Raw genomic sequence first — 23,737 nt, 5'->3', positions numbered from 1 at the left:
TTAGTGGGTTAAAGATCCAGCATTGCTATAAGGTGTAGCCCTAAAAAGACAAAAAAAAAAAAAAGAAGAAGAAGAAGAGAGAGAGAAAAGATAATTTTTCTTTATTATGGGGTTTTTCCTTCTTTGCCAATATTTGTGCCATGTTCCTCAAGTGCTCCTATACAAAATAAAACATCGTCCTAACTACAGCTACAGTATTCGGGTGAGCAAGACCAGAGGTGATTATTGAATAGTTTCAAAACCCAATTAGTAGTAATATTTGATTGAATACTTGTGGGAGGAGATGGCCTCCAAATTAATATTTTTAAAGTAAGTGTTTTTAATCTTTGATTTTTGAGTAATAGATGTTACTCCATTTCATTGTCATTCAAGCATCCTGGCTAAAATATAGTTTTAGGATAGCAGTGAGGTAAATTGCGGAATATTTGAACTATGATGGTACTTGCATTTTTTACATATTCTTGAAAAAAGTAATAATCAATAAACAACTCTTTATGGATTACCCATTTTGTACATCATGGAGCCCATAAGAACTATGAGAAGAGTTCGATTTCTGATGGCAAGTAGGCTACTTAGGGAAAAAATTCTAAAACGAATGAAAGAGACTTCAGGATGAGCCCCTCGACACCAAGTTGTGATACAGAGCATCTCAATGCTATGGGCTCTGGAAATGTATTCTCTGCTGGAGTTCTGAATGTACCACTTCCAAAACAACTTCCTGCTATTGCCTTAATGCCCATTTTGTCAGTCCTGGCGGGGGACTGTACTCCTCGTGATTACTTAGATGAAAGAGAGGGTGGGCTGAGGAAAAATGTGAAATTGAAGGTGGTCCCTAGGTTTTTAGGTTAAACGATTAAATGATTTACTGAAATGTACTGATTTGCTGACAGTGACAGTTAGTTCAAGGTGTCTGTGAGAAGCCTACATTGCAGTATCAAGTGGAGAGTTGAATATGAGTCCTCAGCTTACACAGGATGCTACCCAATATGGAAACTGAAGAGGCCACATGCCCCTTCTTACCACTTCTTGGCAGCTAGTGCATAGATAAATTATTGAACTTCCTCCAGTTAGTGTTCCCACCCTGAACTTTGAACTTTTAGGGAGTAAGACAAGGATATAGGAACAGTTGCACTTCAGAGCTGGACCATCAACTCATTTCTTCATTTACCCTTTAAACCACTCCTTTTACACTTAGAATTGAGTGCAAATGGTTTCTCTCAGGCTACAAGGTACTGTGTAACTTAGTTCTCATTTAAAATAATAATATCAAACACGTACCAAGTTCCAGGCACCATTTCAAATAATTAGGACTTACGGCTTTATTTTATCATCCCAATAACCTAATGATGTGCATCTCCCTTTGACAGGAAGTGTAGAGGAGAAAATAAGATATCTAAGGTAATGAGAAGTTGAGCCGTATTTGAGCCTAGGCTGACTGGCTCCACAATCTGGGCCATCATTCACTACACTGTTCCTCTGACCACTCTATCTTGCCAGAAAAGAAAGAAGTACCCTGGACTCCTAAAATTGCTTCTAGCCCTAGTAGTCTATGATTTTATTGAGGTGATTTATTTAGAAGACATTTCTCCATTTCTGCAATTGTAATATTTTAAGAATTCTATAAAATAAAATCAACTAATTTAATCTAGGGAAATTATCTATATTTCTACTTTTATTCTGCTTTCATTCTATATAATTGCTCCATTATTTCTACTAATGAGCCATACCTAATAACTCACAGAAATGACAAAAGCTAAAGCATACTTGTGTTTGCAGTATCTGTTTTCACATATAAAATCCTATAGTCCTTCTGTTTTACCAAAGTTTGCCATGAAATTGTCTTTCTCCCATGAAAATGTGCTAAACAAGGTACTATAAAATATTTCAATGAATTTCTGAAAAATATCTGAATCAATATAATGAAAATAATAGTGAATAAATGTTACATAAATCTAGAAGCAGTTTATTTTTCCTAATAATTATATGAGATTATAGTTTATTTCAGAGAATGACCAGTTAAAAAATAAATTAAATAGAATTTATTTGTTCTTGAGATAATCTAATCCTTCTGATATACTCCAGTATTAACGTCTTTGCTTTTTTCTTTTTCTTTCTTTCTTTTGGCCATGCCTGAGGCATGTGAAAGTTCTCAGGCCAGCGATCAAACCCACACCACAGCAACGACCCACACCACAACAGTGACAATGCCAAATCCTTAACACACTGAGCCATGAGAGAACTCCATCTTTAGTGTATTTTTAACAATTGTTTCTCCTCAGCCCAAACACTGGTCTGGGAAATTTAAGTTGCCATTAAGCCTGCTTATGACTGTTAGTGGGTATATTTGTTTTCTCAGTTATTACATATACTTCATATGCTCTGAAAATGTTTCTCTCTTGAACACAACTACATCTAAATAGGCCAGTTCTATGTAGTTCAAATAAGTAGATCATGGATTATTGTTTGCTCTCAAAGCACATCTGATAGTGAAATAGAAAAGTTCACGGCTCTAAGATCTTTATAAATATATTTCAAGGTTCTAAGACCTTGACAGAAATTGAGGAGTCAAGATCATTCGGCTCTGGTTTCCTCGCTCTTGTGCTCAATCTATCTAGAGTTGAATCCAAAAGACAGAACTGGACAGCTTCAGCCATACTGAACAACAAGCATGAAAGGTTCAGACATGCCCATGGTTTCAGGCCAAGGCCCACACTTGGAAAAATTGCAAAGACCCTTGTACTACAACTTTACCTTCTTAACAATTTTCCCTGCCTTTTCATTATATCCTCTCTAATATGTCCCAGTGTCCTTTTGCTTCCCTGAGCCCCTCCTTTCTTGAGAAAAACATCACTCAATCTAATTCACTCAAAAGTGTTAGAGACCTAATGTGTTACCTCACTTTGGGGACTGTGACATCTAAAAGAAGAACCTGGAGAGGTCAATGCCAGGCCCCAACTTACTGAGTTACCAGTGATAGCTTTAGAGCATGACTGTGGGAAGTGGAAGGTGGTTTTGAAGGGAGCTCTTTTTGCCTCCCCAACCCCCACAAATCACTTCACTGCCTATTTTACTCATTTTTGGCACAAAAGTTTAGGCCCACGCTTGGCCACAATTGGTTTCCAGAACTAGAAGGAAACTTATTCTCATTTTAGTAAAATGCTCTCAGGTTCCAGATATGGCTGATTCTTAGAGTTATAAGAGGTCATGGACAAAACTTTTTCATCTATAAAACTGACTAGTCAGGAGTTCCCTGGTGGTTCACTGGGTTGGGGATCCGTCATTGTCACTGCTGTGGCGTGGGTTTGATTCCTGGCCAGGGAACTTCCTTGGGAACGGCCAACAAAACAAAACTGACTAGTCAGATTAGATAATTTTTAAAATCCTTTATACAGTTTTCAACTTTTTAAAATTATCTATCCAGTTACTTCATTTTACAGATGAGGAAACTGGTGCCTCCAAATCTCCCTAAATCTAGGAATTTTCTTCTGAACTTTATATTATCCTGTCCACATCCTCATAGCTACTATAATGGTGTATGTTCTCATAAATAAAATAATGCACTTACATTAGGTACATTGTAGGTTGATGCAAGAACTTCCTAAATCTAATCACATGACTTTCTAATCCATTCTCTGTGCTTTCTGTCCACAGACTGATATTTCTAAAATGGTCCTGTCCCTTCCCTGCCCAACATTCTTCAGTTTTCCCACTTGCATTTAGAATAAAAGCTAGATTCCTTAGCATGGCACACAAAGAAACTTGTATCATTTCCGGTTGCTTTCACACCTGTTCTACTTTCAACCACACAAAACTCCTTACAGGTTCCTGAAAAGGCCATGAATGCTCATGCCTTCAGGTTTTGCTCATGCTCCTTCCAATGTCTCTTTCCTCCCACCCTTCCTACTTTCCTCCTGGTTCACCCCGATTTATCCTTCAAGACCAAAGCTGAGATAAAGTGCATTTCAGGAAAACTACAATATGTGCTTGTTGTGTTATTTATAATACCCAGTTCTGCTAAAAAGAATAAGAGAAACAAGGATAATTGATAATATTAAGTATGTAAGTAAGTCACCTAAGAGACTTCTTAGACATCACTAAATTAAATAGGAAGAGACTGAAAGACTATGTAAGCATCAATTTATCATGAAGCTCTCAGGGAGCCCCATAGTGATGAAACATCCATACCTATGAGGTGTTAAATAGGCTCCCTTTGGTGACATCCAATATGATCCACTGTTCTCTAGCCAAGACAGAAAGAAAAGAGCCATAGCCACTCCACAGGGTAAGTGTCAAGCATTAGCTATAGAAGAAAGTATTTGTCCTGTCCCTTTCTATTAGGCAAGCTTCAGTGGATCCCAGTCCCCTCCATCATTGTTCACCCTTAACTTTTAACCTCTTAGCCACACCATCAGCAAGGAAGTGTGCTGGGGAGGGAAGAAGGAAGGGTGGAGAGAGAACAAGAGAGAGGGAGAGGAAACATGTTAACATTTTATACCTGAATATTTCAGGATCAGGGTAGCATGGTGCTTCCTTCTTGCTTGCAACCTATCCTAGTATACCTACTCCATTTATCTTACTACTACTATATACTATATACCACTAGTATATCCTAGCATACCTACTCCATCTATTTCCTTTTCTTGCTCTATGTTTCAAACTGACTCAATAAATGATGTGACATGTGCTTATTAATTTGATCTGTGGCCTTTCTCTGTGTTCTCTCTGGGACAGGTTTCCTGGAAATGTATTTGGGGGCTGCCATTGCATTGAGGTAATTTCCCAATGCACAAAAGCATCCTGTCACCTCAGACTAGGTCCAGTGTCTATCCATTGGCACTCCTAGAAAATATCTACCACAGCATTTGGCTCTCCAATATTACAAATTTGTTTTCCTGTTTATTTCTCATTAGTCTGTGACATCCTTAATGTTAGGGACTAAATCTCCTTATTCAGAGCACCTAAAATAGAGGTATAGTTTTATTAAATTACAAAAGAATCAACAAATGGGTTGCAACTGATTAGGACCAGAATTCAGGTCTCCTGAAAGGATCATTAGGCAGAAAGAGAACCTCACAATTTCTCAAGTAGTGGTGAGAACAAAACCCATCACTTACAGCTGTGTCTTTCCCTGAGGTATCTGAGGTAGGGAGGGCAAAAGCATTGATTCTGGCTAAGCTCAGGGAAACACTCACAGTTTGATATCCATCGTGTAGGTAAAATGGAAAATAACTAATGAACCAGGAGGCTTAGTAACCATGTAAGATTATTGAAATCTTATCATGGTTCATAGCATTTTTCATGGAGTAACAGCCTCTTTATTGCCCCAAACATCTTCTGCCATCAACCTGAGATCCAATGATCATGGTATGTTACTATTTTTATTATAATTCTGAATAGAGCATAACTGGTAGATGAACATCAACTTTAATTAAAAGTTTCACGGCCTTCCACCCTGTTCCTTACTTTTTGTTGTGACTAAGGTGAAAATGACAGGAATTTTTTAAAACTAAGTGCCTATATCAAGGGATAGGCAGTTATTTGCAACAATCTCTGAGTAGAAACTGAGCAATTAATCCTGGTGCTTTTCTATTTCCCACTAAGTGCTTTAATTTCTTTCTTTCTCTTGTCATTTAAGCCTTTTACTCCTCCTACACACTAAGCCTCATTCTCTCTTTTTCTCAATCAGTCTTGCTCACTTGGTCCAGCTACCTCTTTTACCCTCTCTCACCAGACACTGCTCTGTCTCTCTTGATCTCATTATTTTCATTCTGTTCCATCTCTCTTGTTATTTTCTCTTCTTGTTTTTCCAGGCCTTTTGGTCCATTCCTCAGAATTCTAGTTGAAGCAGGGATTTCCTAGCTTGGTTGTCATGGCATTCCACCAGAATTAAGAAATTCTTCCAGAAAAATACCAAAACATAATTTAGGTTACCTTAGTTTGCAGAGTTATCAAATACTCTGAAAATGTTTTTTTAATTTTTATTTTTTTTGGCTAAGCTGGCAGCATGTGGAAGTTCCCCAGCCAGGGATCCAACCTGCTCCACAGCAGTGACCCAAGCAGCTGCAGTGACAAAAACGGATCCTCAACCTGCTGTGCTGCAGAAGAACTCCTAGAAACTTTTTCTTTGAGAAAAAGTAGTATGAAAGAGCAAGATGATCTTAAATTAAGTCAAAGATTGTATGTAATAATTCTGGGGAAGTATTAGGATCAACTACCTTAAAAATATGCTATTTTTCCATATCTTAGAAAAATAATTTTAGTTTTTTACCTACCATGTGCATTAAAATATAATTGACAAACCATAAAACAGAATTTTCATGTAATTTTTTTTCATGTAAAGACATCCCAAGTGCCTAGGTAGAAGATTCAAACTTTCAAAGGCATTTTGGAATAGTAATATTTATTTTTAATTTAATTGTTGAATTGTTATTCATTGCCAAATATTGCTCCAAAATTTAAAAAGTAAAATCCAGGTCAATGAGAATTTTGTACAAAATTTGCTAGTATAAAAAGAATTTTGGGGAGTTCCTGTCGTGGCTCAGCGGAAACGAATCCAACTAGGAACTGTGAAGTTGCGGGTTTGATCCCTGGCCTCGCTCATTGGGTTAAGGATCTGGAGTTTCCGTGAGCTTTGGTGTAGGTCACAGACACGGCTCAGATCTGGCATTGCTGTGGCTCTGGTGTAGGCCAGCAGCTATAGCTCTGATTAGACCCCTAGCCTGAGAACCTCCATATGCCATGGATGCGGCCCTAAAAAGACAAAAGACAAAAAGAAAAAAAATAATAATAATTTTTTCTTTGAACAAAATGCTGTTTTGCAAAAAAAAAAAAAAATTTCTAATGTAAAATATTTTCCCTTAAGAGAGTAGGATTTTAGTATATTTTCTTAAATGTATGCTTTTCTTTTATGCTCTACAAGAAAAAAGATGAAATCTCCCAAAAAATCTAAAGCTTGAATCCCAACTTATTTTTGTTTTTTAAGGTTAATAAAAATGACATAAACCAAATAGACATTCCAAAAATGATATTTATTGGTTGTGTATTGGTTTCTGGTATTCTGTTAGCTTTCCTCTCCTATAAGATTCTTTTCAACAAAGTTCTCTGGGAAATTGTGTCCTCTTGTGGTCATTGGCAAAAACAACAGGTTTTCGCAGGAATAATCAATCCAAACAATGGAAATGGGATTTAAGACTTCAGGAAAACCCACTTGTGAAAAAAGGAACTCCTTTAAAGTGAAGAGAGATGAAAGTTATGAGTAATCAGAAAGGGAAATTTAGTTGGAAAAACACAGAATGTAAGTCATTCAAGTTATATTGAAATTGCTTGATCATCAGATGATTAAGGAGATAAAAAACAATTACTATGTAGAAGGTTGTAGCCATGATAAAAAGCGTCTATGAATAGCTGTGTATTTCTTACAGTATTTCCTCAGTTACTCCAGCAACTCTGAAATAAGTGAGAGTGTATTTCAACAAGGCTAAGTGGCAGCAAAGCTGGGACACAAACTCTCTATCATGCATACCCAACAAGGTAATAAAGGGTTGGGGAGGGTAGAGGGAAGACCCTTCAAGACTCAACACCTTCCCACACTCTGATCTTCTCTCCCTATATTTTATATATTATGTCTCCTTATCTCATCCTCATTTTGAGTGCAAAATGTCAGATATTTTAAAGATTAGTATTTGTTTGAAATTTTTATTTGTTCATTTGAGGTGCAAATCTGAACTCAATTTCTCGTACTTTATACTTTTTCATTTTATTTATGGATTGAAAGCTTTACATTTCATGATTTTAGACCCCTATTCTTTTATTATCATTATTATTATTTGGCCACACCCACAGCATATGGACGTTTTCCATCCAGGGATGGAACCTACACTATAGCAGTGAACCGAAGCAGCTGCAGTGACAATGATGGATCCTTAACCCACTGTGCCACAAGGGAACTCCTAGACCCCTATTCTTAAAGAAATCAGGGAGAGAGAGAGAAAGAGTCATGAATTAAAGTATCATTAAAAGAGAATGCCCTCTTATTAGGGCAAGGTGCTCAAGCATTCTTAAAGTGACCCATATCACTGAAAAAGAATCTGCTTTCACACAATTATCCAAGTCACTTGTGCTGACACAAATTGTATATAAAATCCTCTCATTTAAATGTCAGTCTAGGCAATGTCCGTGAAGTGTTCAAACAAGATGAAATCTAACATGTAGTCTCATCTGAGAGTCGCTCAAATGCAGCCTTTTCCAATCTGTGCCCCCTTCTTTGTGAATGTCCCTGTGCTTCATTTATGCAATCCATAAAAATTATCTCACAGAACTCTAAGCTAACAAACAGGTGGTAGGTCATTGAAAAATGGAGGAGAAAGAGTAGGAACAGATTGAGGCACTCACCTTTTATGCAAGTCCCCACTCCAAATTATACCAGCTGGCTAACATTCTATAATGTATGTGTGTTTCTTTTCCTTCTCTAAAATATTTATAAATGGAGCTAAGAGAATCCCAGTGCAAATAGGTACATACTTATTGCATATACTGAGTATGAGATTCCTAACTCTGTTACTTTTAATGGTATTCTTTTTTCAGTTTTTAACACAGCACACATTCCTCAGGAAGGACTGTGAACCTGCCAAGTTTGCAGTTTGAAAATAAAGCTCGTTTTGAATTATCTGAGTGCAAAAGAAAACCTTTTTGTTTTCAATTAATTTTTTCAGGGAATTTATTTTAGAAGTAGATGAAATTATTTAATTCCACTTAATTCAGTATTCCCAAAGAAGGCAGTCCTCCACTGACATCCTTCAAGTCAGGCTGAGTTCAACCCCAAAGAGAAATTTCTAAGACCTGTTTGAGAGCCTGAAATTAGGATTTAAGAACTAAGTAAGATTTCTTTTGTTAAGCCAGATATTTTGGAAATCAACATTATTTTGCATATATAAAATATCTAAAACTATATTTGGCTCTTCAGCACATAAAATGAGAGCTTGCCTTTATTCTTGACCCAGCACGTGTGGATAAGAAATTTGTTAGAAAAAAAATGTTAGGTAGAATACGGGGCAATTGGGCCGGGAAATTTTTGTTTGCAAAGTAGGGATCATCAAGTCTAGAAAGTTATGAGGGGTAATTCTTTTGGCATGCTACGATCTTCTGCTTAAAAACTAACTTCTAAACATTCAAAATCTTCCATCTTCATCTTTCACTCCTTCGAAGAGTTCAAGAGAAATTTTTCTCAGAACTAAAGTCATTCATTGTGACCCATCAAGAAGATTCCCGAGCCTGGGATGGTTCTGGTTAGCTCATTCATTTTAAACCCTATTCTAAGCATTCTGGCATCTATAGCATCGCCTCAGTCCAGGGGATCCAGTCCAGAAGCTCTTGATCTGCTAGAAGCTGAGTGCTCAGCGAAGGGCTGGGCTCACTTTAAACAGAACTAGTCATTGATGACTTTGCAAATGGAACTAACTAACGATCCCTGGCTGCTTCGCTGTTGTGAACTCGGTTTCTCCTCCAGCTTCTTCACCTCTGTTTCCTTTACACTGCCTTTACCCTTTGCCCACAGTTTCCTGTCTTGCCTACCCATAGTCACAAAGTAAAGAGTCTGATTATTTGACCTTTTTATTTTTGAGTATTCAGCTAAAGGGAAAAAAAAAACAAAATTAAGATTTGAAATTGATCTTTAAAAAAAAAACAAACACAGGTATAGGTGGAAAAATTTCGAGATTTCTGCAGCCACGTTCAAATAAGAATTGCAGAATACTGTGCAACTCAGATTTATCAAAGATAACATTCGGTAGAAAATAGGGCAGAATTTCAGCCTATTCTCTGCTTCCAAGAGATCAAATCTAGGCAGAAGATGCAACAAAGGAGAGACTTATAAGACTGTGCTTTGTTTTAAGAAGACCTGCCTGTAAACTATTAAGTGGAAGTCAAGGAGAATCCGATTTTCAGACTGGCTTTCATTTTAAAATATGGCAGCGACTTGAGAAACAGGCACGTTGGCACGCTGTGGTCATTGTCTATATAGCTTTGTACAACTAGTGATAGGCAAACTGTGCGAGTCGCTCCTCCCATTAAAGCTTAGCCTTGTTCGCAGAAGGGATTTTTCTGGCCCTCGCTTTCCCCGGAAGGCTGAGCCCTTCAGCCGGCCCCAGGCGCCCCACACCCTGGGTTTCTGAAGCTGAGAGACTCAGCAGGGCACAGCCACGTGGCCTGCCCGCGCGTCGTCTGGTCTCCCGCCTCCTCTTCAGAACACAGTGGATCACGACCCTCGGTCTGGCCCAGAAAGTGAGGCATCGCTGAGTTAATTCGCGGCCGAGAGTCCAGCCCGTGTAAAGAGTGAGGGGACCTGGGCCTGTGCAGGGTAGCCCAGCGCAAGGCAGACAACTTCTGCACCCCCAAATCTGCCCCGAAAAATCCCCTACTGCTTTTGACCTCTGGTTTGCTTTGCAGAAGTCAAATGAATGACATGAAACGGTTATTCCATCCCAATTCGTTCGAAAAAAAAAGAAAAGAAAAAAAAAAAAAAAGTCTAGCACTGCAAAGATGGGTTTCTCTTCCATGGCAGCAGCTTCCCTTCCTTTCCAGCTCACCGACTTTTGTTGCTTCAGACTTGCCAGAATCTGCATTAACACCCTCTTCGAGGCTCTTTGTTGTTACTTATTAGATAGAGACGCTTAAAATGTAAAAATGTCTAAATAATCGTAATGCGTTTGAGGCGCCCGAAACCTAATTTCTCACTGTACCTCCTAGGAGTGAGGGGTGGGGAAGGGGGCTCTTGCAGCCGTCAAACCCGCGTGTCCAGGAATTACTGAACCCCCATCTCTCTCAAAGCCGATCTTTAGAGGTCACAATGCAGGGCCTTATGTGGAAGTAGGGTGGGGATGAAATGACCACAGGGTACTCCACCATGGGCTAGCAGCTCAGGCAATCAGGGCCTCGGGCAAAGACGCTGCGCTGCCCCCCTCCGGCCCTGCTACCTTCTCCAAGGACAGGCCTGATTTCCGCGGGAGAATGAACTTCTGCCTCTTTCTAGCACCTTCGGAGAAGCAGACCTTTGGGCGTTGGGAAAAGTTAGATTGGGTTACTGTGAAGGGAAAAGAAAGGCCCAGATGCTTCTCCAGGAAGGATGAGAGAACAGGCCCGGACGCAGATCTGCAGTCCCCAGCGCAGCCACGTCTTCAGAAACGCCCAAGATCTCCAGGCCAGCCACGGTGGTTTGGCCCTGGTGACTCCAGGAGCCCGTCTACCTGACTATACACTGGGCTATGCCTTTGCCAGTTTTCTTGCCATTTCCCCCGCCCCAGCAATCTCAAACCCGCCCCACGGACCTAGAGGGTAGTGGGGCAAGCTGAAACTTAACCCACTGCGTAGAAGCTGTCGCCGCCGCTGCTGTCACAGTCACTCCGGGAGAGACCGACACCGCAGTGGGGACAGTCCCCTCCCGCCGCTTCCCCGGGCTGCGCTTCGGTGCGGGGGCGCGGCCGCGGGCTCCGGCGCGGAAGGAAATAGCCCCGCGCCCCGCGGGCGTAGGGCAGCAGGGAGGGAAGGGGGAGGGCAGCAAGGAGGCGGGCAGAGGGGCCGGCCGCCTGGGCCAGGTCGTTTTTGAATGGTTTGGGAGGACGAATTGTTAGACCCCAGGAAGGGGGGGTGGGGACGGAGAAGGGGGGCTGGAAAGCGGAAACTTTCCTATAAAACTTCGAAAAGTCCCTCCTCCACACGTCAGGCCAATGACACTGCTGCCCCCAACTTTCCGCCTGCACGGAGGTATAAGAGCCTCCAAGTCTGCAGCTTTCGCCCAACTCCCAGACACCTCGCGGGCTCGCCGGCACAGGCAGCGTTTCCAGAAGGCCGAGTGGGGTGTGCGTGCGGCCGTTGGGCGCCTTCTTTTTGGACCTCGGGGCCATCCACACCGTCCCCTCCCCCTCCCGCCTCCCTCCCCGCCTCCCCCGCGCGCCCTCCCAGCGGAGATTCTCCTCGTCCCTCCTCCCGCTCCCTCCTCCGCGGGCCGCATCGCCCGGGCCGGCGCCGCGAGCGGGGGAAGCTGGCGGGCTGAGGCGTCCCACTTTCCTCCTCTTCCCCGGGCCGCCGCTCTGCCCCGGGCCTGCGAGGCCGCGCCTTGCCGCCCGAGAGATGATGCAGGACGTGTCCAGCTCGCCAGTCTCGCCGGCCGACGACAGCCTGAGCAACAGCGAGGAGGAGCCGGACCGGCAGCAGCCGCCAAGCGGCAAGCGCGGGGGGCGCAAGCGGCGCAGCAGCCGGCGCAGCGCGGGGGGCAGCTCGGGGCCCGGCGGGGCCGCGGGCGGGGGCGTCGGAGGCGGCGAGGAGCCTGGCAGCCCGGCCCAAGGCAAGCGCGGCAAGAAGTCTGCGGGCTGCGGCGGCGGCGGCGGCGGCGCGGGAGGAGGCGGTAGCAGCAGCGGCGGCGGGAGTCCGCAGTCCTACGAGGAGCTGCAGACACAGCGGGTCATGGCCAACGTGCGGGAGCGCCAGCGCACACAGTCGCTGAATGAGGCGTTCGCCGCACTGAGGAAGATCATCCCCACGCTGCCCTCAGACAAGCTGAGCAAGATCCAGACCCTCAAGTTGGCGGCCAGGTACATCGACTTCCTCTACCAGGTCCTACAGAGTGACGAGCTGGACTCCAAGATGGCCAGTTGCAGCTATGTGGCCCACGAGCGGCTCAGCTACGCCTTCTCGGTGTGGAGGATGGAGGGGGCCTGGTCCATGTCCGCGTCCCACTAGCAGGCGGAGCTCCCCACTCCCTCGGCAGGGCCGGAGACCTAGGTAAGGACCAGCGTCTCTGCGCCCCTTGTCGGCTCAGGTGGCAGACCCACTGACGGTCAGGCCGTGGCTCCCCGTCCACCTAGCCTTCCTGCTTGTGTCCCACTCCCTTCTCTACTTTCCCACCCAACCTGGCACCGCCACCTCATCCCCGGAGCGTCCCTGGAAGACAGCTCAGTCCCCTCTAGGGAGAGAGGGATGCGCCCTTGAGAACCGTGTGCGTGTGCGTGATGAGTGTTCGTGACAGACAGGAGGCAAGACTGAGAAAGAGTCGAGGGTCATTGGTAAGGAGAGTCTTGCCAGCGCCTCCCTTTCTTTTGGCTTTAAGTTTTCCTTCTCCTTAAAACAAATGTTTCCAAATTCCACCTCCTCCTTCTTTTCCGCCCACCCACTTCCTCTTGCCCTTGGGCTGAAATCCTTCCAGGTTGTTCAGCGTAATTTCTCCGTGGTGGTGATAAGAACAGTGCTCACTAGTCTTAGAAAACAGCCACAGAGACCTAAACAATAACCAACTTTCCTCCCTCTGGGTTTTTGCAGATGTCATTGTTTCCAGAGAAGGAGAAAATGGACAGTCTAGAGACTCTGGAGCTGGATAACTAAAAATAAATATATATGCCAAAGATTTTCTTGGAAATTAGAAGAGCAGAACCCAAATTCAAAGAAACAGGGCGTGGGGCGCACTTTTAAAAGAGAAAGCGAGACAGGCCCGTGGACAGTGATTCCCAGACGGGCAGCGGCACCATCCTCACACCTCTACATTCTGATAGAAGTTTGAACAGTTGTCTATGTTCTTTTTTTTTTTTTAATTTGACGAAGAATGTTTTTATTTTTATTTTCTCATGCATGCATTCTCAAGAGGTCGTGCCAATCAGCCACTGAAAGGAAAGGCATCATTATGGACTTTCTCCATTTTAAAATGGTAACAGAGGAATTTTAAGAACACCTTTAGAAATAAAAATACGGAATCAAACTGACTTGCAAAATCACAGTCAGTCAATTCCTTTTTTCGATTTTCCTCTGAAGGAAAAAAAAACTTAAAATACAAAAAACAACATTCTATTTATTTATTGATGACCCATGGTAAAATGCAAATAGATCCGGTGTCTAAATGCATTCATATTTTTATGATTGTTTTGTAAATATCTTTGTATATTATTTTTCTGCAATAAATAAATATGATTGAAAATTTTAAGAACCTTAGAGTTTGGTCTATATTTTTAAAGGATTAAGTTGGAGGTAAATACCTGCTTGTTTAACTCTGGAGACACCCAGGAGGGTGATGGGGCAGTAAAACAAACAAAGCAGTGAAAAACTCAAAGTGCCTGCTGACAGGTACAGGCAAGTTATTTAGAAAAACAGCTTTATCATTATTCCTGTTTCGTGCTCAATGGGCTTAGCATCTCCCCTTCATCTCTTATCAGGTCTCCAGACAGCAAAACCTTAATGTATCCCTCTTACATTTTGAGATGGCAGCTTTAAAACAGTTAAATGCAAATAAGCACTGCAAGCCAGCACTATTTCTCTTGTAATTGTGCTTTTTTGTCATGCCCTCTACTCTTTATGAGGATTTTTACATAATAGGTTTATTTCAGTGAAAGGGTGCATAAAGTGTTATCAAAATTACCAATCTATACATACACATAAATGAATACAAATGTATAGAAAATAAAGTTTAATTCAGACTTCCATTTGTGAAGTAATTCACTTAACTCTTCTTTTATGAATGAGGATGACATTTGATTTCAAATTTGCTGAAAAGAAAAGCCAAAGTTAAGCCTATTTTCCCATGTTGATGTCCATTTGGGAAGAATTCTTTATATGTAAAAAACATACAGCTATGGAGTTAAGAACAACAAAGAACCTGAAATCTCAGTATCTTCGGTAACTACTGGAACAGTTACAATTTTAAATGCTATAGCTGTTCATTTTGTTCAGTTCATTAGCAAATATATTTTATCCAAAAGTACTCAGAAATTTTCCCTAATTACTTAAATGTATACAAAATCTGATGCAGTAAAGCAAAACATTAACAGGGACAAATGATGGTTGATTTTTTTTTTTTAAGTTCATTCTGGTAATTTCTGGGCTAGAAAAATGCTGCCTTTTATAGTGAATAACGGTAGAAATAGGTAGTTTGTCTCACTTAGTTCTTAACTTTTAAATCCAGTTTACTGCATTGAAGTATAATTAGAGATCCTTTCAAACTGGAAAATAATTTTGCTGCCTAAATCAAACAATCACTATGGCAAATAAGTGTAAGAATCCAAACAGATTTGCCTAGTTCAGGTTGAGGTTATTACATTGCCTGAAGGGTTTTTGTTTTTTTTTCCCTCTCCACACATCATCATAGAATGCTGACATGACATATTGTAAATTTATTATTGTGAGTATTTTAGACCATGTTTTACAGTAAGAAGCCTGTGGAATTTATGTATATTAAAGATTAGTGAAAGCTTGGGGAAATAATTTTCTAGATTTCTTTCGATAGTCTTACAAAATAAAGAGATTGGAAACTGATTATGTGTGGATATATATGTGTGTGGGGTGTGTGTGTGTGTGTGTGTGTGTGTGTGTGTGTGTGTGTGTAGAAGAGAAATGTAAAGAGGGTGCCCTGGAAGGATAAGGGGAGCATCAAAACGTTAACTCTTTCTTTTGAGTGTATCATTGAACCACCTCCATTTTCTAAATTGTTCATGGAGGAATCTCCTTGTTCACTAGCTTGGTCTGGCTATTTGATATTTCAGATGTCTTGACGTACATCAGAATGGAGCTGACCATCCTTGCTGAGAAGGTAATTTCTATCTTAATCTCTGATGCTATAGAAAGTAGAAGTTTCAAAAAAGGTAGCCTTCCATTTTCATCTTTTTTTTTCTTTTTTTCATTTGGTGTTTTGTTCTCTCTCCTTTGCTCATAAGAGAAAAGACTTTGCAGAAAAACAAATGTCACATTTATGTTGAGTAGTACTTAATACTAAACTGAAGGTAATATTTCCCCCAAGATTTTCAGGTAAATAAACGATGAAAGAAGGGTGGTGAAAAGCTTTACTTTGAATGAGAAGAATTCATGGTGGGAAATGTTAATTATTAGAATACAATTTTCAGCTTGCAGACTATCTCTGTGTTTCCAAATTCTCCCACCCCACAAAACAATGCTAATTCTTTTTCAGAATAGAAATGAAGCCACCTGTGTTTCTTTCTATCAGTATTTCCTATATTCATTTTATTTTTACTACCTATTCTTATTTAAAGGACATTTAGAGTGAATTACCTCTTGTTTCAGAAGTGAGAATTTAATATGGTGACTGGATCCAGGAGTCTTTATCCTTTAGCCAGAATGTATTCATTGAAGGGAAATACTGTATTAATTGTTTAGGGTGACTTCTAATCAACTGACTAAGAAGGTTTCCTTAACTGTACATATAATTTTTTAATCTTGCTTTTCTTTTCTTGGGTTGACAGACTTCAGTCATAAGAAAGCAGTAAATTTTTGTTCCCATTACACACATTTATCCTCTTTGAGCACACACTAACAAGCAACATGCACAGATGAGAATTCATGCACAGTTGCAGATACCCTCCCCAAAGTGGAACGTATTAATAAAATGACGTTAAATAGCAGAAACTCACACAATGTGTGTACTTTTTTTCCCACACTCCACAACCGACACAAAGCTTCTTGCTCCTTCGGGTCCTCAGGCTCATATTCATAATGGAGCTTTTTAAGGGACACTTGGCCTCTTGCAAAAAAGTCGAGCATTTTGCACATTCCACGGTTTGGCAAACTCAGAACTGGTTATTTTCTCTAGACCGGTATCAAGTTCTTCTCAGGCATATGATTTCACTTGAAGTCCTGCCCAGGAATCCTTCAAAGTGAGCGTTTGTGCCGCTCTCATGATGTCAGGCGGTTTTCCCTGCATCTGTAATTTGAAGAAAAACAAACAAACCTGCGGGGAACAAACGCCACGGAAACCCAAACAGAACTCTGTGGGCAGCGGGAGTCTCACCTGCGGCGAGCGCGGGAGGGGGCGCGGCCCGGACTCCCCTGCGTGGGTGGCGGGCGGGCCTCACGGTGGGGAGAGTGACAATGTCCGCGGCCTCCTGGGATAGCGTGGACGCCCCCAGCCCCACGTCGGGCCGCTGCTCAGAGTAGGCGGCTCCTAGTGTCAGCGGTTGCAAAGGGAGCAGCAGCAAGAGATTCAGGCAAAGGCCTAAGCTTCTACTTCCAGAGACAGGTTCGCATTAGCGACAAACGGGTTGGAAAAGGGGTCCCTGGGGGCCACTTTTCTAGAACTTTCTACTGGTGTGTTGTAAAGCGTGCTCCACCCCCAGCGCCGGCAAAAGTGGAAGGAAAGTGCACTGGCAAAGTGGAAGGAGAAATAGGTTTCCTCATACTTTCTGAAAACAGGTCATCACATTATTTCCCAGACACTCTTTCCCAGAGCTCTCGAAAATGCCAACAGGATTATCAATTATCCTTGCCGCGCAGCAAAAGATAGACCCAGTAAACGGGGCATGAGATACATATCCCATTCGCTTTTGTCTCAAGACCCCAGGATGTGAGTCCACTTAATATTCTTAGCAAATCAAAGCACGTGTCCTTTGAAGAAGGTGTGTAATTGGAGTTTAAGGCATGTGTGGAATTCCCAGATGTCTATAAAGTAAGAAGGAGCATGTGGCAGGTCACTGGAAGGTGGGGCAGGTTAAAATCACTGGTACAAAAGTTCTCTTTTTATATTCCCCTTTATAAGGGCAACGGAGATAAGCCTTGGGGAAAGGATGGGATGGGGTCATAATGAATATCCAGCTTCTCATATCAGAGTCACAGTAACCATGGTAAAAAGCACATGGTCAGAAAACCTCAAAGAAAACACTCAATTATAGCCGAGATTTCGTGGGCGCCCGGCAATGAGATTGTTTGGGGTTTTCTTCAGCGAGGGCTTCGGCACTGTCGTCTTCCTTGTTTACGTGGACTATTTTCTTTTCTATTTTTTTTCCCCTCAAGTTTATGGATGTGTCTTCGTACTTATGCAGGCGATTTAGGCTAAAGCCAGAGGAACACAATTCCAGATTAGGAAAAGAAAATCAGTTCTAAAAACCCAGAAGGCAGCCTTCTTGGGGGAGGGGAGATTGCGAGCGAGTGAAATTAATTTTCTCTAAACATTTTCCAGAGAGCCCGAATGCTCAATGAAAAGACAATCATCAAAATCAGCTGCGCCTTTTTTTTCATTTCACTGAGGTGTATACGGGTGTGTATGAGACGACTCTAAAGTTCGAGTTTAGCCACTGCTTATTCGGCAGGTTTCTTTGTTTTGTTTTTGGTCTGAAACCGGAATCGAAGGAAATACCACTTTTCTCCTTGGTTTCAAGATGGTGCCTTCACTTACCTGAACATTGGAGCCAGAAGCGGAGACGTAAGAATGGGGGTCTGGCAAAGAAACTAGCCCTGATAAAGACTGGCGCTGGGGGGTGAGCTTGGAGGCCCCAGGGATTGGGGGCTCCAGGCAAAGGGGCTGGAACTAAGTGCCACACAGATCCCACCACTGAGGCAGGCGGAGAGGGGGAAAGGGACGCCCCAGGGGTGACGCGAGTGTGACAAGTGAAGAGTTAAGGAGGTACCTGAAGGAAGTTTATCTTGCCCAGATGTTAGGGCTTTTACTAAATGTCACGTGAAGAGAACAGATGTACAACTCGCAAATGGGGCCACGCCTGTAAATACAAGGGAGGCAACTGCTTGGAGGGAAAATCCAGGCATAAATCATCAACCTCCTTCTCTAGATATCTATTTTCTCCTTTAAATATTTGCTTCTGGACAGGGAAGGCACATCTTAAATTAAGTGTGTCTTCCAGGAGAAGACACAAGCCAATCGCCTGGCCAGCACCCCACCCCACCCACTCCCCTAGGTGCCTTGGGTGCAGATGGTTTGAGTGGAGGGCAAATTTCTTTCCAGCCTGCATTTTCTTTCTTCACCTTACCCATCCCCCCATGTTACTCTTTGGGTTTCTCAAAGACGTTTGATCCTGAGAAACATATCGGATCTCGGTTTGGAAAAGCTGAAACTAATCAATTGCCTTTTTGAAGGGGTAGAGAGTGATAAGAAGAGCAAAGGAATGCCAGGCCTGACAGACCCTAAACTTCCAAGATGCTGGGATGGGCTGAAAGATGAGTGGTGATCCTTCCCTCCTGGGGTGAGATCCAGAGGTCTGGGGACCCCTGCTGCCCGTGGGGGTATGGATTTTACCAAGTTAAATCATGGCTTTTGTTGAGAAGGATTTTTCAAATGGCTTGTACAGGACTTTTCCCTCCCTACATACAAGAAGGAAGTTCGGTTTATAAACAAAATTAAAATGAATTAGCAGTTGCCTGGTTGTGGAACAGTCTAATTCCCTTCTCTGTATTTAAGAGAGATGTTCATAGAGGTTCATATTATTGTATTATCATGTGGCACAGGCTTGGGTCTGTCCACCCATATTAAGATTTTAAATATTTGTCAACAATAACTTTAGGGTTTAATGTTAAATGAATTACTACGTGACTCTTCATTTAAACACAGCAGGATTCCTAAGTCTGTTAAACTGACATCTCACCTGGCTTACAGTTACTATATAGCCACCCATACAGCTTTCTTCTTTAAACAAAATTTAAAAGTTGCAGTATTTTTTCCACAGTATTAAATCTAAATTTATTGTCTGATTTTATCTTATTCCTTTTTGGATTTCTGAACGTGTGGTCGGAATGGAAATGTATTCAAAGTGATTACATTAGGTTTAAGGGTTGACAGTTTTTTAAATGTATAAGACCAGATAAACAGACATATCTTTTCTCTCTATAGCATTTAATATAAATACCCATCTAGCCATTCCTGGAGGAATTTAACCTTGATTTATTACCTTTGGGTGCATAACCTAACTGGTGATAGTACCCGCAGTGCCCTGAACAAAACTCTGAGATCCTACCCCTCTGGATTTGCCCAGCCTAGAGGAATGTTGGGTAGGACCCCAACTCCCTGACTCTGCTATGTAAAGCTTTCCTCTGAGGCTTCCAAACCTCCATTTCTAAACATAGTATTGGTCAAAACAGTCTACATTTCTTTTCCTCTTTTGTTCCTGAAACTTTGCACCCATCAAAGAATTGTTACTATTGTGGAAAGCACACAGCAAACACAGACCATCTCCACTGCAAGTTTAGCAAGGACAATGACAATCAGAGATATCTGCTGCTGCACTCCTAAATCAGTGTTCTATTCTTGGGGCAGAACACTACCTTCCAGAGCAGCATTCTTTAAAATGTTCTTAGAAAGCCCTTTTTCACATCATGGAAGAAGGAAATTTCTGTTAGCCTCTTACTAAGGTTGCCTCTCTCCTCATTCCTCTGTGACTCCTCTTGTTACCCGCCTCCCGTCAATACACACACCTTTTAAAACTTCTAACTTTGTAACATATAAAAGAGACCTGGAGCAGAGAATCCTTCTTCCTCTTCCTTTTCTCTAGGCCCCAACTGAGTGAAACTTAAAACACATCTCATAGATCAGTTTTCCCTCTCTGAAGTTAGGCACAGTCCACGACCCGGATTTTCAAATGGCCCAGGCTGGAGTCTGCAATATTTAATCCAGTCAGCTATTAAATGTCCTCCCGCTAAATCAAGAGTATAAGAATCCGTACAGGGGATAATGATACCAAGAGCAGTTTGGTGAAGGAGAGGGGGGCTGGGAAGAGGGGGGAGACGACTCCTGGGAGCCTTTGATTTGGAAAATCCTGTTTTTAGAACTCCTGTCAGAGTAATAACAAAGCAAAGAAACATGAAAGAACCACTCTTTGTTCCAGGATATGGTTTTAATGAAATACTACTACCACGCACACACACACAAAAAATCTATTAATAACCGCTTCTGAGACTCTGCTTTTCCTTTACCTACTAGGGACCAAGAGGCTCCGTAACATGATCCCCTCTCCCCCTCTTCTGCCGCCTCCTTTCCTTCCCAATTAAGCCAAAGGGGTAGTTCTGATGTGTCCCGGCCCTTAGATAACTGTGGACATAAGCTACCCTCTGCAACCCGGCTTTGGTCCCTTTTTGGTCCCTTTTTTTTTTTTTTTTTTTTTTTTTTTTTTAGCAAAGCCAGGCCCCCCGGACGTGATGGCCAAGGCTTCACCATCTCCCATCAGAAGGCGGTCCCCGCACTTTGCGAGTGAGTTCTCCTCGTCTCCCGCTGGAGTCCTTAGGACCCCAACCCTTGTGGTACCAAGAGGATGGCGCACCCCCAATCGGCCTGCGTGGCTCCCAACTGACCCTCCCCGAGCTTTTCTGTTGACTTAAAACATCCGGAGGCACCGCAGCTAACAGAGCAAATGGGGCTGGAGATCTGGGAGGGGAGTGAAGAGGCAGGGGGTGGGGATCGCCAGAAAAAAAGCCACAGCATTGGGGAGGGGGTGTGGGAAGCAACCTTTCAGGCAGCCAGGACGAGGCATTTTAGCAGCCACGTCTGTCATCTGTAGCAGTGGACAGATAAAACCGATCCTGATCAAAGAGGTTTGTTCATAAATCACCCGTAAGAAATGGGATGTGAGGAATAAAAGACGTGTGTCAAGTATTCTCAACCTAGGAGTCCGCTCCTCTCCAGCAGGGTGCATTCACCCCCCTCTCGTGGAATCCGCGCGCTAGGCGCGTCTCCCAGCAGGGACTGTTTGTGCCGGGAGTTCTCTAGTGCCCGGTCCTCCCCATCCCCACCCACCCCATCCCACTCCACTCCATCCCACCCCCCCCCACCCCACTCCACTCCATCCCACCCCATCCCCCAGCTTCAGCAGTAGACGTCAGGCCGGGCCGTTGGTGCTCCAGACTTTAGATTTCAATACAATCGGTTGACTTCGGATTGTCTAAAGAAGTGGTGGGGAAAAGTTAGGGTCTTTTCACTTCAAGGCGAGAAAATTGCTCTCTCAGAATCGGAGACATCGCCCCTTCAGGTCTCCTCTTAGTGTTCTTGTCCCTCTGACCCTCCCTCTTGAGAGATCTCGGAAACTTGCCACGTGTTATGGTGCAAATGTAACACAGCCCGGGTAGTTCGGCGAGAGCAGAAATTACTTCGGGCGGGTATTTTCTGTTCAGAGTTTTTTGTTAAGTTTTGGGCAATGGTGCTTTTGCACTCAGGTTTGCAGCGTTCGTGTAATACGTTAAGGAGCGGTTGCTGTCCTCTAAACTAGCACAAAGTGGATTTTCTTTCCTCTGCCTCCCACCTCCCAAGCTCCGGACTTTCTCGCACCTGCTTCTGCTGGTTGGAAAAACAAGCGAAAGCGAATGTCCAGTCCCGCGTGCTAAACGTTCCCGCCAGCTGTTCAGAGGACTCCAGAAACGCGTATTGGGCGAGTTGAGAAGCGCTGTGGTTGGCTGTTTCCAAGAAAGCAGTTGACAATGTTAAGAAAAGAGTTTGTGAATTTTGTTCGCGGGGTGGAGAGGGAGGGGGGGGATTTACAGCGATAAAGGCCCCTTACTCCCCCCCCCCCCTCAGTTTTAGCATCCTCCAGATAAGCAGGATTTTGCTTATAATAGGTGTTTATGGTAACAGGAATTGCACTTTGATCTAGGATTTTGGGGGTGGAGTGTCTAAAGGGTCTCTAGACGCTTGTCTGATTTGAATGCTTTTCAGGATGATTTATGGCAAAAGGCTCCTTTCTGACACTTCCAAATGCCAAAGCTCTTACCTTCCTGGCAGGGGTGAGGGAAACCTGCTTCCAATAGCCGCGCGGATGGGAGCCCGCGTGCCCACCGCCCCTGCCTGCCGCTGGCTCTAAACTGACAGAGGGCACAAGCCTTCTTCTGGAGCAGCTGATAACCTTTCCCCGCCTTCCAACTGAGTGGAGGGAGGGAACTTCTTTTGGTGATGACAAAGCTACAGAGGGAAACCAAGTTACCCTCCTGTAGTCTCTTGCAGTTAACTCTATTTTATGCAATTAACCACCTGCTCCCGCCCCGTTGGTGGTTTGGTGTTAATGCGATTTGACCCAAACGTGAAGCAGGGCGGGAATAAACCCTCCGTTGGGACCCCTGGTGGTTTCACCCTCCGGCCTCAGCCTCTGGCCGGGGCCGCGAGAATGAGAATCACAATTTTGTTTCCCGCCGGGCGGAGGCCTGGGCGGCGCTCAGAAGCTGCCGGGGCGTCGGGGGTAGGAGGCGATGTCTTTTCGAAAGCTCCCTGCAGTCTCAGGACCGTGAGGTGAGGCCAGGAAAAATAACTCTCTCGACTCAATTACTGTGAGCGCCACCGGGAAACTGAAAAGCTAAAATGTGCGCCGCTGCAGGGGGGGGGGGGCGGGGGGGGCGGGAGGGGGGCGGGTCAGACCCAGCGGACTCTAGCGCAATTTTAAGGGACCCCTGAGGCCCGCAGAGCAGAGAACTCGCTAAAGACGTTTGTCAATCTGAAGCTAAAGGCGGGTCCGACCCAAGGTAGCCTCCAACCGACACTTTTCCCAGAGGAAAGGAGATTTTCCAACCAATTCTTCTCTTTAGAGATGTAACAGATTGAGGACTGGGGAGGAGGAACTTTGTTTTCTTTCTTTTTCTCAAGGTGAATACACTTTAAGGGAGGAATTAGCCGCGCAGTCTTGAAGACCGGTGGTGAGAAGGGTCGAGGCCAGGGCATTGCCAGCAAATGTCTGCTGACAGAGGAAGGTTTAGCCCTGAGCGATATTCTGGGAATCTGTATATTTGGGGAACAGTGTCTGACTGTTTCAGTCTCCTTCTTTTTTTTTTTTTTTGATGAGCCTATACCTTCCTGCCTCCCAAGGCCCTTCCATGTTAGTATCTTGAAGGTTAGAGGTTTGTTTTCCCAGTGGGAAATAAGACTCATTTCCTGGGTGAAAAAGAGAATGGATTAACTTTTTAAAAACCTATTTTTCCAATGTATAAGCTTTCTTCATTCTTCATAATGTTACAAACCAAGGAACCAGATCAGTTTATTAGTTATGTAAAACTGATC

The 23,737-nt window shown here is 43.3% G+C and overlaps 2 protein-coding genes across 18 annotated transcripts in view; both read left to right on the top strand.

Moving 5' to 3' along the window:
* Window positions 1-11,988: 11,988 nt before the first annotated feature.
* On the top strand, window positions 11,989-13,966 carry TWIST1 (twist family bHLH transcription factor 1). The gene is made up of 2 exons (XM_003130192.6): window positions 11,989-12,774; window positions 13,309-13,966. The coding sequence occupies exon 1, from the start codon at window positions 12,124-12,126 to the stop codon at window positions 12,730-12,732; it is 609 nt and encodes a 202-aa protein (XP_003130240.2). The 5' UTR covers window positions 11,989-12,123; the 3' UTR covers window positions 12,733-12,774; window positions 13,309-13,966.
* Window positions 13,967-15,389: 1,423 nt separating this feature from the next.
* LOC146400031 (uncharacterized) overlaps window positions 15,390-23,737 on the top strand; it is a 179,443-nt gene continuing 171,095 nt past the window's right edge. For 10 of the 17 annotated variants that reach the window (XR_014815932.1, XR_014815934.1, XR_014815931.1 and 7 more), the window contains exon 1: window positions 22,831-22,975. Coding sequence is in view for 1 of the 17 variants with exons in the window: in XM_084977221.1 (XP_084833347.1) it covers window positions 15,536-15,562 (27 nt within the window). In the remaining 16 variants the exon portion in view is untranslated. Of the gene's footprint in view, window positions 15,563-22,613; window positions 22,976-23,737 lie in introns of those variants that run through there. The other 7 variants (XR_014815927.1, XR_014815926.1, XR_014815930.1 and 4 more) reach the window with 3 other exon arrangements.

This window comes from Sus scrofa, chromosome 9, assembly GCF_054392235.1.
Source record: "Sus scrofa isolate SSC_HxYL_T2T_F1_AM1 chromosome 9, Sscrofa_HxYL_maternal_Yorkshire_Landrace_v2.0, whole genome shotgun sequence".
NCBI classification, from domain to species: Eukaryota; Metazoa; Chordata; class Mammalia; order Artiodactyla; family Suidae; genus Sus; species Sus scrofa.
This window is presented reverse-complemented; position numbering and strand designations above follow the sequence as displayed.

Bases quoted from the DNA above. Each gene is read 5' to 3' on its own strand.
- TWIST1 (XM_003130192.6), top strand. From the start codon at position 12,124: ATGATGCAGGACGTGTCCAGCTCGCCAGTCTCGCCGGCCGACGACAGC.